This window comes from Eurytemora carolleeae, unplaced genomic scaffold (genome assembly GCF_000591075.1).
Source record: "Eurytemora carolleeae unplaced genomic scaffold, Eaff_2.0 scaffold1135, whole genome shotgun sequence".
NCBI classification, from domain to species: domain Eukaryota; kingdom Metazoa; phylum Arthropoda; class Copepoda; order Calanoida; family Temoridae; genus Eurytemora; species Eurytemora carolleeae.
Genome location: NW_019397144.1, coordinates 49,492 through 67,620, shown reverse-complemented (window position 1 = coordinate 67,620; position 18,129 = coordinate 49,492). Strand labels below are relative to the sequence as shown.

The 18,129-nt window shown below is 33.3% G+C and overlaps 2 protein-coding genes across 2 annotated transcripts in view; both read right to left on the bottom strand.

The window, feature by feature from the left end:
- LOC111712315 (transportin-1) overlaps positions 1–10,563 on the bottom strand; it is a gene marked incomplete in the record, with an annotated part of 42,192 nt that extends 31,629 nt beyond the window's left edge. Inside the window, 10 exon segments of the mRNA XM_023486890.1 lie at positions 370–467; positions 1,363–1,470; positions 2,104–2,172; positions 2,918–3,004; positions 3,376–3,471; positions 5,904–5,980; positions 6,561–6,727; positions 8,324–8,391; positions 9,380–9,445; positions 10,357–10,563. Coding sequence (XP_023342658.1) covers positions 370–467; positions 1,363–1,470; positions 2,104–2,172; positions 2,918–3,004; positions 3,376–3,471; positions 5,904–5,980; positions 6,561–6,727; positions 8,324–8,391; positions 9,380–9,445; positions 10,357–10,458 — 938 coding nt within the window.
- Positions 10,564–11,153: 590 nt separating this feature from the next.
- Positions 11,154–17,777, bottom strand: LOC111712316 (phospholipid hydroperoxide glutathione peroxidase, mitochondrial-like). Its single transcript, XM_023486891.1, has 7 exons — positions 17,723–17,777; positions 14,833–14,938; positions 14,173–14,287; positions 13,104–13,202; positions 12,906–13,047; positions 11,943–12,037; positions 11,154–11,429 (listed from the first exon to the last, which is right to left on the bottom strand). Exons 1-7 carry the CDS (start codon positions 17,760–17,762, stop codon positions 11,394–11,396), a joined length of 633 nt encoding a protein of 210 aa, XP_023342659.1. The 5' UTR covers positions 17,763–17,777; the 3' UTR covers positions 11,154–11,393.
- Positions 17,778–18,129: the final 352 nt, after the last annotated feature.

Sequence of the window (18,129 nt, the reverse complement as noted above, 5' to 3'; positions counted from 1 at the left end):
GCCTGCCTTCCCCCGCTCCCTCTGTAGAGTAAAAAAAGTAGACGTTAGTTCCACGTTTATTGAAAATATATTTCCGTCTGGGATGACCCTCGTCAGTTCTAACGATATAATAACCATCAAAATCTTCAGCTACATCTTTATATATGGGTTGCTATACAACCAGAACTGTAGAGTATATCTAGGTATATACCTAGGGTAAATGGGGTTGTAGGACCTCTCTACATATTGGTTGCTCTGCTTAAGACAACCAGTACTGTAGGTTATATATTAAGGTATATACCTGGGTAAATGGGGTTGTAGGACCTCTCTACATATTGGTTGCTCTGCTTAAGACAACCAGTACTGTAGAGTATATATTAAGTTAAATACCTTGGTAAATGGGGTTGTAGGACCTCTCTACATATTGGTTGCTCTGCAAGTGACAACCAGAACTCACAAGCTTCCAGCGAAACTCCCTCATCTCCATCCTGAATGAAATGAGAAATAAAAATATAAATTTAGAAATATGTAATTTAAGTAAAAAGAAGAGAAAACCAATACATTTTGCAATTAAGTACTTGAAAAATATTTCTCAAATTAGTTTGCATTAATCAAATCAAATGAAATAATTATTACATTAAGAGATAACATTAATAAACCAAAATACTCTCAAGAGGATTTGATATGCTTGGCAAGATTGCGCCAACTTCCCTTTTAAAATAATTTTTGAAAAATGTAGCAAAAACGAAGTATCATAGCAAAAACGAAGTATCAAAGAAGGAAAAATTAAGATACAGAAACATCCCTGTCTCCTCTTTAAACAGTGGTGTACTCGTAAGACTGAAATAATAACGACTAATATTTTTAAATAAGAAAACGTACATAAAGTTGGATAATTTTTTCAAAATATATTTATTTTGAACTATTCACCCCTGATTTAGTTTAGAAAAAAGGTACTGAAAGCTAATCAATCTCCATTCAGTCGAAGCCAGCTAAGTTCAGTATTAGACTAAAGTTTAAAATGTAGATTTATCTTTTTCGAAGATTTCAAAACACCTTTTATTTGAATCATTATTTAGTAAGCACCATTTTCAGTAGAAGTAAATATTTCCATTTACTGCTATAGCGCCGATATAAGGATTTATCTTTAATTGGATAATGAGCTAGATAGAAAGATAGACGTTACCGCCATGCAATTTCTATTGGTTCAGAATAGACACTAAACACATGGCTGAACCCTGATTGGATCAGGCGCTAATGGACTGGCATACTAGAGTTTAGGGCTTCAAAGATATCTTGAATAAACCGTAATAAAAAATCTAAAAACGCCTGAGTATTACTTTTCAAAAATAAGATCATTGTCTCTTCTTTAAGTATTTGTACCTGAGTTCGAAGTAACATGTAATCGATGATATTGTTCATTTGAGGAACAAGTCTATCTATTCGAACCTCGAGCAGCATTACAATAGCTCGGCATACATTCTTTCTAACCTAGAATACAATAACAATAGCTCGGCATACATTCTTTCTAACCTAGAATACAATTTCTTACAACAGCTTGGCATACATTCTTTCTAACCTAGAATACAATTACAATAGCTCGGCATACATTCTTCCTAACCTAGCATACAATTACAATAGCTTGCCATACATTCTTTCTAACCTAAATTGCAATTACAATAGCTCGGCATACATTCTTCCTAACCTATTATATAATCACAATATCTCGACATACATGTTTCCTAGCCTAGAACACAATTACAATATCTCGACATACATTCTTTCTAACCTAGAATACAATTACAATAGCTCGGCATACATTCTTCCTAACCTAGCATACAATTACAATATCCCGACATACATGTTTCCTAGCCTAGAACACAATTCAAATATCTCTGCATACATTCTTCCTAACCTAGAATACAATTACGAAAACGTTGTAAAAAATCTTCAGAACTAGTATATAATTTTAATACTTTAGTATACATATTTTAATTATTTTCAAAGAGAGTGGGCAGTAAAAAATGAGGGGAAAAGATAGAACGGAGAGATAGAAAAGGGGGGAAATATATGAATATATATTAATGGATAATTAGATACATATAAATCTGGATGACTAGATACCTCTGGATCATCATCCGTAGCTCTGTAGAAAAGGTTTTGGATGAACTCGTCTATATGCGCCATCAACGCCTAGACAAGAAAATCAATCAAGTTCGGTTCAAGTTCGGTTCAGATTCGATTTAGATTCGGTTCAGATTCGATTTAGATTCGGTTAAGATTCGGTTCGAGTTCAGTTCAAATATTGTTCAAGTTTGGTTCAGATTTGATTCTATTTCAGTTCGAGTTCGGTTCAGATTTGATTAAAGTTCAATTCGAATTCAGTTTAAGTTCGATTCGATTTCGGTTCATATTCGAATCAAATTCGGTTCAAGTTCGGTTCGAGTTCGGTTCAAGTTCAGTAAAAGTACGATTTGAGTTCAGTTTGAGTTAGGTTTGAGTTCAGTTTGAGTTCGGTTTGAGTTCAGTTTGAGTTCAGTTTGAGTTCGGTTTGAGTTCGGTTTAAGTTTAATTGAGTTTGGTTTGAGTTTGGTTTGAGTTTGGTTTGAGTTTGGTTTGAGTTTGGTTTGAGTTTGGTTTGAGTTTAGTTTGAGTTCAGTTTGAGTTCGGTTTGAGTTTGGTTTAAGTTTGGTTTGTTTGGTTTGAGTTTGGTTTGAGTTTGGTTTGAGTTTGGTTTGAGTTTGGTTTGAGTTCGGTTTAAGCTCGGTTTGAGCTCGGTCCGTGTTCGGTTCAAATTCGGTTCGAGTTCGGTTCTAGTTTGGTTTAGATTCGATTTAAGTTCGGTTCAGATTCGGTTTTAGTGCAGGGTTTATTTTAGACCCAAAATTGGACCAAGTATTATCTATCTGTTCTGTTCGTCTCTGAGTTCTGTCTGTACCTGAGATCTACTAATGATGAACTGGTTTGTACAGGCTATAGCATGGGACCGGATAGTTGAGGAATCGTGCCGGAAAAATGTCAAAAACTAAATAAAAAAACTCTTAAATGTAAAACATTCAGTCATCCAACTAAACATTCAGTCATCCACCCCCAAACATTCAATCATCCAACCAAACATTCAACCATCCAACCAAACATCCTGTCATCCAACTAAACATCCCGTCATCCAACCAAACATTCAGTCATCCAACCAAACATTCAGTCATCCAACCAAACATTCAGTCATCCAACCAAACATTCAGTCATCCAACCAAACATTCTGCCATCCAACTAAACATCCCGTCATCCAACCAAACATTTATTATTCCAACCTAACATTCAGTCATCCAACAGACCAAGCAGTGATCCAAGCAAGCATCCATCAAACCATCGAAACCAACCAAGAAACCAACCAACCTTAGGTATCATGAAGTTAAGAGGTCTGTTCTGGTCGTCACTATCCAAAACCTCTGCTAGATCTTCACAAATCTTCTTCAGTGCTCCAAACGCACCCTAAGCAAAAATTGATAAGCATAAAATATCTCTTAATATCACCAATGAACAATTCTAAGACTTTTTGGGTGCTGACCCGTATAGTTTTACCAAAATTATCCAGAAAATATTAACCAAAATATCCAGAAAATATTTACCAAAATATCCAGAAAATATTAACCAAAATATCCAGAAAATACTGACCAAAATATCCAGAAAATATTGACCAAAATATCCAGAAAATATTGACCAAAATATCCAGAAAAGCTTAACCAAAATATCCAGAAAATATTAACCAAAATATCCAGAAAATATTAATAAAAATATCCAGAAAATATTTACCAAAATATACAGAAAATATTAATCAAAATATCCAGAAAATATTGACCAAAATATCCGAAAATACTAACCAAAATATCCAGAAAATATTAATCAAAATATACAGAAAATATTAATCAAATATCCCAAAAATATTGACCAAAATATCCGAAAATACTAACCAAAATATCCAGAAAATTTTAAACAAAATGTCCAGAAAATATTTATATAGAGGACGTGAGTCAGACTCTAATGAAAACGCATAAATAACTTCCAGTGTATATATTTCTTATAACTTATTACTAGAGGGTTCAGAATAATAGTTTATATCGAGATCACAAGTGTAGATGTTTATCAGTACTATGCCCTGTATCCGTTCTATCTCATTCTGTTGAATCTTGTGGAACTTGTTTAACGCGGCCAGGCATCGTCTTTCACAAACCAAAATATCCAGAAAAATCTTTAACTTTTTAAGTAAATATTGTTTACGCTTCCTTTCATCACACAATATTCAAGTAACAACATAAAACAATTAGCAGAGAAATAACATTTATTTCGAATAGTTTGCTATAAACTAAATATCTATTTAGAAATTTGGCTTCTCTGTTCATCTTTCTGTCTGTTTATATCCAATAAACGTTGAAACGGCAAACCCGAATGGGCCCACATTTGTGTGGCAACTCAAATGACCCCAGGGAAGGTTAATGGCTGATAGAAATGGAACAATTGTGGCAGGAAAAAATGTCGAAAATCTAATCTAAAACATCTAAAACAAAAAATACCCGAAAATTATTACTAAAAAAGAAGTGCGAAGCGCCCTGAAAGCAAAGTACAAGAAAAACGAACGAAAACAAAATTTTAGAAAATGATTAAGATTAAAGTAAATATTGATATCGGCCCATAAGACACATGATCCCATCTTATTCGGTAAATCAAAATTATCACCAGGTCTTAAGGATCCGAATTTGCAATATTTTGGCTCCCTCTAGATTTTATTTCAGTTTCGTTAGATTGTATCTTGCGTGGTTTCATGAATTAATTCTACTAAAAGTGAACGCCCCTTTTTTCCTTGATTTGCTGTATGCTAAGTTCCGGGTTTTGTTTACAAACACTGAGCGTACTGCACTTTACACAATCTTCCTTAAAACTGTTCCGTATCTGAATATTGCTTTACATGAAGGATCTTTTTGTACTCCAAAGCGTTATTGGAATGTAAATTAATGCTTATTTGGTATTACTTTCGTATGTAAAAAGTTATTATATTGTATACTATATATAAATTTGGCTTGTCTGTCTGTTTGTTTGTTTGTTTGTATCCAATAAACGTCAAAACGGCTGAACCGATCGGGCCCAAATTTTTTGTGGGACATCTAGGGACCCCAGGGAATGTTAATGAAAAATCAAAATTTCAAATATTTGTCTCTATCAAAATTCGACCGTCATTAAATTTTTAAAAATTTTGAAAATCCGCGAAATTTTTTGTAAAAATCCGCGAATTATTTTTGTTTAGTTTTACGATGTACACAAAGAGAACATGTTCACAACTAATTTAGAAGATGGGCGCGAAGCGCCCTCTAAGGCTAGAAAGAAGGGCGCGAAGCGCCTTGAATTTCTAGTATTGTATATTTTTCTAATTATGAAATATTTTCTACCCGATGATGAACCTTTGAACCTCAGAGAACGAATTCCCGCCCTTCTTAGCCGATTGGCGCGAAACAATTTGTTACAACATTTAAACTCCCCGGGTCCGGAGCAAAAATATGTGGATTTGTAAATCCGGATCTGAGTGAAAAAAAATAAAAACCACAATATCAAAATAAATACTTTTGGCGCATTTAAAGTTCTAGCTTGTGAGATCTCAGCAAACTTACCTCCTCATCAACGATGGAAAATTAAGTCACAACAAACAAACAAAATCAGGAAAAAAAGGGAAAATTTTGGAAGTTTGGGAGTGGTAAAAGAAATTAATGAAAAGAGGATGAACTGGATTCTGATCCGAAAGTAGCTGAATAAGACGGATCCTGGAATCGGTTCAGTAAGTGGAATACATCCTTAACACTGCATAAAAATAAACGGAGAAAAACGACTTGTTTAGAATGAAAATCCAGAAAATAAAATTAAAATGTTAAATTTACCTCAATGACAAGTTGGTTGGGTGTATCCAACATATTACAGAGGCTGGGTAAAAGTTCAGGCCAGTTACACAGTTCTCCTAGTGAAAGTACTATTATTATCATTGTTATTATTCGAATTGATCTTACTATTGTTATAAGGATTACTATTGTTAGTATTATAGGTGGACATTTTTATTCTTACTGGAAGTATTAATTCTATTGATGTAAAGATATTTATATTTGTATTGCTACTTTAATTTAAACATCAAATCAAATCAAATCAAATCAAATCAAATCAAATCAAATCAAATCAAATCAAATCAAATCAAATCAAATCAAATTCAAATCATATTGTACAGGCATTGCTTGTGGCATCCTTCTTTTGGGTTAGAGTTTCAATTCTTTCCCAATTTCTGGATTTTCAACCCGGTCTGTATTTGCAATTGATTTAAAATTAATTGCAATTGATTTCCAATTGAATTTACGCGCTTTTTTTAAATTCGTTGCTTCGGAGTGAATTTTAAGTTAAGGTGTAAGGTGTATTTTTCTATTTTATTCAATAGCTAGGATAAGAACAGATAATACAGCGTACATAAAAATAATTAAAGAATACTAGACGTAACATAAAAGGTATGATACAATGCATCCCCCCCACCTCCACCCCCAACCCCAACTTACCTCTGGTTGCTATTGTCGTGATAAGGATCCCTATGGTGGCTCTGATAAGGGGACTGGGGTCCCCTACCGCAAGTAAACACTCGGACTTGATGAAGCTGATCACCTCCGGGGGCAGGTTGTTCATGTGCGCCTTCACGTTGTTTTTCAGGATTAAACCAGATAGAGATCTAAACACGAAGATAAATCAGGCAGTGGCGCACGCAGATAGGGAATTTGATCAGATTTGTAGACAATTTTAAAACAATTTTGACAATTAAGATTAAGAAAAGTAAAATTAATAAAAAATAAACTATTGAACAAATTGACTCAAAACGTTTAATTATTCAGTTGTTGGAATTATAATTCATGGAGTTAACACAGATTAACACAATTAAAAAATTCAATTTTCGTCTTTAAAACAGAACTTCAATTTGTTTTTTTATTTCCGACAAGGGGGGAGGCTATCCCCCCCCCAAACCCTTGTAAAACATTAGCCCTCCATCAGAAAAGTGTTAGTTTCGCCCCTAAATTGAGAGGTGAATATATTCCAGAATTTAGTCCCCCTCCCGTAAGGAAATAGTGTAATGACAAACGATCAGAACTCATAGAAGGGTTTTTGGGGGATGAAAAAAATCGTTTAAAGTATATTTAAACATTTTTTTACAAGAACACTACTAAAGACCTCTATGTACAATTCCTATCAAATACAGTAGGATGAACTATCAAACAATAATTATTAGATATTTTGGAAGAAATAAAAAATGATTTCAGATTTTCAATTTTTTGATGGCAGGGGTATATATCCCTCGGCCACCCTGGGGTTCATGGTTTTCAAAGATTTTGGTGAAAATAGTAAGATTTGAGGTCAAAATTTTACCCCACTTTTATTTTTTTATTTCTAGCCAAAAAAATTCAGATTTTTTTAATAGTAATCAGCAATAATCCCCTTAAAAATCTAAAATATTCTTAGTTCTTAAGTGCACAATAGGGAAGAATGCTTTTCAAAAGATAGCAATGTTAAGAATGGTAGAAAAGTGTTCTCGCTGGAGACATTTTTTTTTAGATAAAAAAAAGTCATAAAGATTAAAGAATCTAGAAAAAATGATATGGAACACATGAAAACAGGTCATGCAAAAAATAAGAGAAGACAAATCAAATCAATCAAATCAAAAAATCAATCGAGGTAAAAATTTAAAGAAGTAGAAAAGTAGAAAAACTAACCAGGGACCGAATTTTAAGAACTAGGTTCAAAAGTCTTAAATTTAAATTTTGAGCTACCCTTAAGATTGCTAATTTAGAAATGTTGAAGTGGAGATAATACAGAATGGAAGACTTGATTAAAGTTATTCTGACTCTCTTAACTTAAAAAATTGTTTAGAATTAACTATTTATAACACTGTTATTTTGGTTCGCAGTATATTTTAAAATTAAATCTGAAAAGGGGGAGTACCTTCAAGATATAAAGAAAATTTCTGTCCAAAAACTTTATAACACTGCGAACCAAAATAACAGTATTATAAATAGTCATTAAAGCACGATGATTACTTTTTGGCACGTTTATTTTGAAATTCACGATGAAGTGCAGAGTAAGAATGATAAAGTACACAATAGTTTCATAAAATATTTTCCTGCGTTTCAAGCGTTTTTAAAACTTTATGAAATTGGAAACTGTAAAAATATATTTTAGTCTGTATGAGCAATTCACCGGTCAAACAGAGATGGGGGAAAATATTTTAAATAAGTTCCATTAATCTTTAAATGAATCTATCAGAGGATTGTATTACCTGGTTGCGTCATCCTCCGAGGTTAGTTTAGTCAGAACATAGATTAGATAATTGTTGAAATCAGGAAACTAAAAAAATAAAAATCCAAATTTATTCATTTTCTGACGGAAAACACATATATTTTCTCAAAACATATTTTCAGTAGAAGGATAGTAAAGGAAGAGGGGGGAGGGGGGGTAGATTGAGTTGATGGAGATAATCTGATTAAGGTTAATTATTGAGTTGAGAAGACTAGTCTAAGTAAAGGGGATTATTAGAACCAGGGGTAGATACAAGATACTTGGTAACTTGACAGATCCTCAAAACTTAAAATGTTTTTGTCCATTAAGATATCATCTTTTTTAATTTATTTTAATCTTTTAATCTTTTAATCTTTTAATCTTTTAATTTTTTAATTTTTTAATATTTTAATTTAATTTAATTTTTTGATTTTTTAATTTTTTAATTTTTTAATTTTTTAATCTTATTCTCTTATTCTCTTCTTATTTGCTTTTTCCTTATTTTCTTTTGTTTCTCTAATTCTTTTTCCTTTAGTTTTTACCATTTTTTAGACTTATAAATTTCACTAAAGAATTGAAACATAAACGCCAAAGATTTTTAATTTCAAATTTAAACAGTTTTTTCGGGATTATATATAAAAATGATCACTATATTTACTCCACCTGGACCAATAACAATAAATAGTCTTAATATTTAAAAAAATATAAATTTCCCCAAAGAAAATATGTCATCTTTTCCCAAAAATCATACTTGGTAAGAAATAACATAATTTTGGTTTTCCAAATTTTATTATTTTATTTCAATCATGAGATGCTGCATGCATCTCATGATCAAGCACTGATCTCAATCAATGCAAATCTAAAGATCAATTTAATCGATAACATGTGACGGTCATACCCTAAAATGAAAAATTTTGATGAAGGGATCAAACATTGATCTTCAGATTTACAAGTGCCCACATTGAATACCAAGATCAGGTATTTGAAACTACCAATATCAACACTATCTCTGGTTCTGTTCCGAAATATTAACCACGAAAAAAAAAAAAAATTTGACCTGATTTAGTTGTTCTAGCTTCTGTTGGACATCTCTCTGTGTTTCGGTGTCAGGACTGTGGGACGCCTGATAAAAAATTAAATTTAAATCTATATAATAAACCTATTTTCTCATATATAAATATTTATATTTCAGCTATAGCAGGCCAAACGGCTGGACGAAAATTTTCTCAATTTTTTTTCTACAACATTTAATTTTTTTCTTCTTCAAAATTTAAGAGGACTTGAAAATACTCAAAATACTTCAATTTTCGGGATTATGAACACAACTTTATCTATCTTAACGCAAGGCATGTTCCAGAGGCTAAGAAAACTTCCGATACCAATTTTTCATCAGGTTTATGGCTACAATTGGAGGCTGTATGCAAAATTTTACCCTTTTATCGCAATTTTAAAAGTGCAGCCTTTACAACATTTGGTTTCGCAAAGTCCCGAATTGACCCCCCACCCTGTCATTGCCAAAAATCAAGATATTTTCCCTGAAACCACTTGAAATAAGAGCCAAAATTTTATTCAGCATTTCAATACTAAGGGTTGACATCACCTGCACCTTCTGATATTGTGACTTTCACTTTTTCGAGTGTCACCCTTAAAGGGATGTTGATTGCAATTTCAAGTGACCTTCCATTTATAGAGTGGCATGTCCGATTTACAACAATACCTCTTAAACTGTCATGTAAAAAAGGATTTCGTAGATATCTCAATTTATATAGCGGGAAATTAAATGGCAAGAAACTGTGCGAGTGAACACTAGCGCGGAGAGTACAGAGTACACTTTAACCTTGAATCTCCCGGCACTTAATCTTCAGCTGTAAGAATAAGAGTATCCACCTCATCGTTGTTCGGACAGAGGTTCAAAGGGTACCGATGTGAATCGGAAATGACGCTCTATAAATGGAAGGTCACTAGAATTTACGCTTACGGTTCCTTAAATGAAAAAAATGGTTGTGAACGTGTAGTGAAGAGGATGGATTGTACCTTGAGTAATTGAAGGATTTGTGCCAGCCCGTCTGGGGCAGGCTGCCACTCCATTCTTACCATAAGTATTTTTTTTTCTGAAATTAGAAAACAATTTTTCATTTTGGGACATTTTAGAAATATTTCTTGATACTTTAGATTTGTTTTATCATCAGACAGCAGCAAGTAGTTCAGTTTACTTTACACCACAGTCATCATTTAACAATCCTGAAACCCGGGCATCACAACAGGACATTCACTTTGTTCTTTAAAGGACCTAATTTTTTAACGTAGAAAAGCAAGAAGGGGGAGTATAATTCTTTATTTTAGTAAAAAAATAAAACATTGGATTGAAAACAGTAAAAATTCTTAAATAATCTTTTGTGGTTTAAAGTATAAATATAATTATTAATAAGGATTTTTGCTCATATATACTATATATTTATATGTTAGCTATAGCAGGCCAAACGACTGAACCAATCTGGCTGAATTTTTTTCAGGAATCCCAAGTGATTTTATTAAATTGAGTTTTCTTTTCAAAGCGTTTCCAAAATCCAACGGGCAATCCGCAGCACTTTAGTTAGTAAAATATAAATATGAATCAACAAAAAGGTAAGAACAGAAGTATTTGATGTACAGGGGGGGAAACTTTAAAAGAAAACGATTTCTTTTACTTCTCCCAAATTCTATTTTATATCAAATGTTACGAGTATCGATATATTTTATATTGAGGAAAATAATTTTATTTTCCCCCCCCCAGCGTATCCTGGTTTTCAAGTACCCCAGCGGGGATAGGGTTAAGTTTTGTTGTGATGTTCCTGTGTATCCAAGAAGACGAAGTAGATGTTGAGGATCAGGAGTCCTCAAACCACAAGGTCAAATAATCCAATCGTTTCCTTTCAGTTGTTTTGTATAAATAAAATATTAATTGACTAGTTCTGAGTGTATTTTGGTTCGACAGCCTGTGTTTAAGGCAAGTTCGAAAGATTGTACTACAAGCTAGATCGACAGAATGTGATTGTAAGCGCGACAAAATCGACTAGAAAGGGATGAACGCGTTATCTTGCAAGTTCTTCGATAATTCCCTTTTCAACCTGTAACCATCCAAACATTTACTAAAAGAGGTATTGGCGAAAAATTATAATAATATATCATAAATATTCTTATTTCTATTTGATGTTTGGGTAAAGATAATCTGACACAAACCTAAAAAAAAGGCCTTCTCTGGAGGCTTAGGCTTGCACTTTCTTGCCTGGCAGCATAGCCACAATATTTAGGGTTATTTATGTCTTATTCTCTTTTCCGAAATATCGGATGGAATATAAAATAATAATATTGAAAAATAAAAAAATATCGGATAGAATATACAATAAAAATAATATTAAAAAAATAAAAAATCCTTCTTTTCGTCAAAAACAATCAGCAAGTCGTTCAGAATATTTATGACCTGGATCCGGATCCGTATCAAAATGAAAATAATCTTAAGCACTGTCTTTCAGGGTAATAAAAATATCATGATTATTTCTAAATTGGATTAAGCTTCTTCGTTTATTCTGAGAGAAATGCGAGAAAAGAAGGGTTTTGAATAAATTTTAAATGTTTAATTCCTTAGGTATAGGATCTTCCAGTGGTCCGTATCTATTTACAGGTTGACCGTTCTTATCGATCAGAAACTTTGTGAAATTCCACTTGATAGAGTCACCTAGAAATAAAATAATTTTAAGCATGTAATACCCTGAACCATTTATCCAACCTAATTTAGCTCTCTATAACGAAATTTACAGAACTCAAACATTTAAAATAGAAAGAGTGGACAGGGCTTAATATTAACATAAACATATTGTTATTAAAAATAATTATGTAAACGCTGTACGAGTAAAGACTTAATTACCCCCCCCCCCCCCACGGTCTAGTTAACCTAGAATGCTACATCCAGCAATATTTGGTGTAAAAAATTAGACAGCGTCGGGAAATAAAAAATTCAAATAGTAATTGGGTTACGTTACATCGTCTATACGCAACATCCCCCTAATGAACTTCTGCCCTAATAACTTTCCGACCTACGCCAGCTGTTTATTTTTGTATTATTTGAGTTAGGATAGGAAATGACAATTTCTGGACCGAGCGCTGCGGCTAGGAAAGGCTAGGGGGCGAGCACCATGGCTAGGACAGGCTAGGGGCCGGGCGCTGCGGCCACAAGTCCATATGGCAGCTGTAAAACCACGTGCTAGAAGGTCGGATGTGTAGTATAGCGGATTTGGCGTAGGTCAGAAGTGGAGCACAGCGATTTTGAGTAGGTCGAAAGATACACCATCAGTAATTGAAATGTTTAGACAAATTTGACGAGTTGTCGGAAACTATTTATCAATTAAACATTGCAATGGGCAGCACTGAACTATTAGGCAACTCGAAAATATAATTTCTGAAAGATTGAAAAGAGCAATATTTCAGAAATAGAAATAGAAAAACGATTATTTCCAAATTATCAACTCGGATTACAAAATGGGAAATCTCAGTTATTTTTATTCAACTCTGAAAATTAAAAACATTTATGAATAAAATGTTCTAACCTAACAGTCCTCCCTGCTGACTCTTCATATAAACCCACACAGGATGTGAGTTCGGACCGTTCACGTCGCACTTCTCAAACACGTCGAACTTTACGTTGAATCCGGAAACAAACTTCCGGATCTCCTCAGCAGTTCCGGGTTCCTAAATCAAGTTTAAACGTTTCCATGCTAACGACCATATCCAAAATATATCTATACCTGAGACCCAAACTGGTTCGAGGGGAAAGCAAGGACGGTAAATCCACCAGCTTCAGATCCATATTTCTCATGGAGTTTGACCAGCTGGTTGTAATTTACCTAAATACAGCACAATCAACATGCGAGCTCCAACTCCTTCCTAGTAATAATAGGCACTTGATTATGTTTCAATATGTCTTCGCAATTATAGAAGTTTTCCACCTATTATAGAAATAAAAATAATTTTTTTGGTTGATTTCTTCCCAAGAGATTCAAAGATAGATATTGGTTAAAACGTTGTGTGCGTTTCCTTGAAGATAGTATTTTGGCGTTGAACCATAGTCAATAGAGGGCTCAGAAAAATGAAAGTTATAAAATATAAGTTATGTTTCTTCCCAAATAGCCGAGGGAACAAGTCCCAAATAGCCGATGGAACAACTGTATTAGTTATGTCTCTTCCCAAATAGCCGATGGAACAACTATATTAGTCCCAAATAGCCGATGGAACAACTATATTAGTCCCAGATAGCCGATGGAACAACTGTATTAGTTATGTCTCTTCCCAAATAGCCGATGGAACAACTGTATTAGTTTTCTCTTCCCAAATAGCCGATGGAACTCTTCCCAAATAGCCGATGGAACAACTGAACTGATGTAAATAAATCCAGGCTGCCTTAAAAAGTTGCTTCAAGTGTCGCAACACCTAGGCCCTTGATTTAACCACACTAACTTGCACTTTTTTGAAGCCCAAGACATGTGTGTATAATTTTGAACTATAAAGTAATTAAATTTAGCTTTAGCTTGTTTACAGAAGTAATTGGAAAAATTATCAACAATTTTTGTATGATAGCTTGCAACCTTGGGGTCAATGGGGATAGGGATCAACTTACAAATATTATAATCCAAAATTAAAATTTTTTATTTTCAATTTTCATAATTTAAAAGTTTAATTTTAAATCCTGAAAATAAAACATTTTGGCAAATCTACGAATAACCTAATCCTAATGAATACTTTGGCTTAAAACAAGCAGAAGCCCTTTTTGTTTATAAAAAAAAACACAATTTTGTATCGTCTTTCACCGATTAATACCTTAGTTTTTCCTCATTTGCTGGCAACATTGACAACAACAAGGACTTTCCCTCTGTACTTATCAAAACTAACCAACTCTCCTTCCAGGGTCTTAGCGCTGAACTCATAAATAGACCTGAACAGATAGATATAGTTAGATAAGGGATAATTATTATCTAGAATTTAATGAAAAGAAAGGACATCAACTGTCTGATTTTTCAACCCATTAGAATCCTTTTTAACACTCTTTAAAATATTTGATTTTTCCAAGGAAAAAAACCCTAAAAACACCAATTTATTAATGTTTCAAAAACTAAAAATTAACTTAAATGTATTATTGTTTAGCAGTTCTCATGTTAACACACGTTTGCAGACGTCTGGAATTAAATAAGAATGTGAATAATGATAATAGTTCGAAAATTATAATATCGCTCACTTTTCAATTTACAATTTTTACTTTTAAATACTTTATTCAAAACAATGATTCATAATCTGCTAAAAATCACCTACTTTCTCTAATTCTGCCGGATAAAAAGCACTTTAACAATTGTAATATATGGATGGGGGGAGGGGGGTATTTTAAAGAAAGCTTATACCCCTGTCCATTAACTGAAAACATATGAAATTGGAATAGCTTACGACATCGCAAAGTCAAGGATTCTTTATACAACTTCTACTTACTTTGCTAAAGTTGGATCGGACTGAGCTTTAACAGACATTTGTCGTGAGAAGGCCAGGCAACCAGCCATACCACCCACTACACGGGCAAACATCTTTTGTTTATAATCTGAAATTTAAATAGTTTTAATAAAAGAATGAGCGGTTAGATTCCTGAAATGTCAAGACGTACGTAAAGTGAGCGTTTTCTCCCACATTCGGCCTCCAAAACGGTAGTCTATATAAATAATATCCAATGGCGCCCTGAAATAAAAACTATTGAGTCATTTTCTGCTGGGTAGGTAGGCAGGGAGGGGGCGGGGGTTTAAAAATCGCTCTCTAGAAAATTATTGACTACTGGCCAGGTAATGCAAAACAACACGAGTTTGCATGGGCAATGCCGGTTCTTTGAGCTAGACAGATTACAGAATAATCGCATTTTTCTGTAAATGGCCGCTAGGTAAGACTTGACTGGCTTGATGTTTGCTGTTGTGAGAGTTGTGATATCAGCATGTACATTTCCCACATCCTGTACATAGTGCTTATTCTTCAATCTAATAAAATTTAGGTTTGTAATCCTAGTCCTCATAAATATGGATTTATTCATGTTTAAATGGGTGTAAGAGGGCAAAACATTCATAAAAAAAAATTACAACTATTTGGGAAAAAAATATGCTTTCACAACGATTGCATTTTTACGTTTGGGTGAAATTAATGAACGTTTGTGAAATTTCTTCCGCCACTACTACCTCTCATTTCTAAATAAACACAAGTTGCGGCATTCAGTATTTCTATTTATTGATTTCAGAACAGGTCGTCTTTACAGCGTTCCAGTTTAAAAATTTATACCATCCTGTTATTATTATTATTATTATATTATTATTACAGGAATTCAGAGCTGTAGCATTGGAATCTATCTCCCCCCCCGGTCCCTGAAAATTTGGGCCACAGCTACAGACGGGGATGGGGCATCTTCTTATCTATTTCCTTAAATTTGAATTTTAAGAATGTATAAGGCGCCACTTAATGGCACATAATTTAAGCAATTCCTATGTGATGTTTCTTCTCTCGAAAATTGTAAAAGGGCCCCACATTTTCTCCTCTCACTCTTGGCCATGTCAGGATTATGAAATTTTCGAAATAAAAATTACCAATACATTAAATCAACATCCTNGCCATGGGTTAAAAATGGAATGGTTTTGCTGATTTATACAATTATACAAAAATGTTTTTCGACCAAACATTGGATAACTCACATTTAAAATATTTCTGAAACAAACCAAGAAAAATAAATGCAAAAGCAAAAATTAGCTTGATTTGAAGGTTACAGCTTTATGCAGACAGATATAAATATGAGCCCCATGGATATAAGGATCTTCGTGGTCAGATTTAGGGCTAGAGCTTTCAAAATGTTTGTAAATAATCTGGAAGGTAATGAAAAAATTCACCATTTTGATGAAAATGTATCTTTTGGCTTTTTTAAGATAAAACTTATCATTTTTTTATTAAAGCCATGCATCTGTTCTAAATTATGCATATTATTTTGTAGAAGATAGTGGAAACTAGGGTTGCCATTTTTCCGGAACAAAATTCTGGATCAAATAGAAACCGGAACCAGTTTTAAACCTTCCCTGGGGATATGTAAGTTGGCTCACAAATTTTTGGCGCGGTTGGTTCAGCCGTTTTGACGTTTATTGGTTTCAAATAGACGAGCAAAGTATATAAATAGAATGAGAACCAGAAAACTCTGGAATAGGAGGACGGCTTTTAGACTTATGTTTTAACTTAAATAATTCAATGAAAAGCTGAGACACGGCAATTATAGTGTATACTATACTGTATACAGACCAATTTAAAAGTAATTTTATAAGTTAATATTTAACCTATTTGCTTTGTAACAACATCAAATAGATTTAAGGGTTGTCATATGTTGTCTACCTTTCCAAAGTTTTCTGTAGGTTAAATTGGTTTGAGACATGGCAGTCAGGATTTATATTTCATGATAATTCACACTTCATTACTTTAACTACAGCTAAACCAGGCGCACATTCTATTATTATGTAGATAGTTTTACTTACTATAGTTTATCTTTTATAAGTTTAATATCTCTTTAACGTTTTTCCGGAACCTTTATCCGGAAAATTTCAGAATAATTTTTCCGTTAATCAGAATTTTCGGGAACAATATATTCCAGAAATTTCCAGTATACGGAAAAAAATTGTTCCAGAATTCAAGATTTCCAGAACCTTTCCCAAAATGAAAATTGAAAAAATTTCCGGATCATTTCTTTATGTAAACTGTAACCTGGAATTACGTAGGAAACCCTGGTGGAAACCTGGTCTAATAATAATTGTAATTTAATAACCAAATCAGCAAATCTGTTTATCGTAAATTCATATTCCCATTCCAGAATGTAAACCTGAAAGTTTTTCCAGTTTAGGGAATGGAAACTGAACATTTTCCAGTTTAAGTTACAGAACCCGGAATTTTTACTGTTTATGGATTGAAAAGTGGATTTTTTCCGGTTAACGGAATAAAATCCTGAATTTTTCCTGAACATTCCAGAATTCCGAAAATTTCTGTCTTCCATTCCCTTAACCAGAAAAAATTCAGGTTACATAACGTAAACCGGAAAAATTCCGGTTTCCATTTCATCCGGAAATTTTCCCGGAATTCCGCTTTACGTAAAAAAATTTCCGGATCATTCCATTTCCAAAATGGAAATTTTGTTCCGGAATAATGGAAACCCTACTGCGAATACGGAGAATTGGAGCTCATGGGGCTCATGGCGGCCCCCTGAACCCCCTCCCTCGCCAAATGTGTATGTGATATTTCTCATGATACCTCCTCTCTCCCCCTTTCTTGGACTACCCCCCCCTTTCTAACCTGTAAGCTGAGCTCAATCTAGACTTACCGTAACCAATCGTTGACAGACTCTCATAACCGTTCATCATCTTATATTTAGCAACTCGTGTTTACTAAATACAATCAGTTCGTTTTTCTAGTTTATAACTGAAGTTCTTGTGATTAATTATTATAATCATATATTCACACACAAAGATATATTATGTACATATAATAAATGGTGTAATTTAATTTCTTGTGATAAATCGAAATACATATTTGTAAATATAGTCTAACAAAGAAAAAGAAAATGTAAAAATAGGTGACATTGATCATAACTCATTACAAGCATATTATCATTTCTGTTATTATACGTTATCATCGAATCCTTCAGCATATAAATCGTTCATTCTTCTATTTGATAGTTCTTGTAAAATCAAAACTTTCCATGCTTGGTCATGATCAGATAAAGGAATT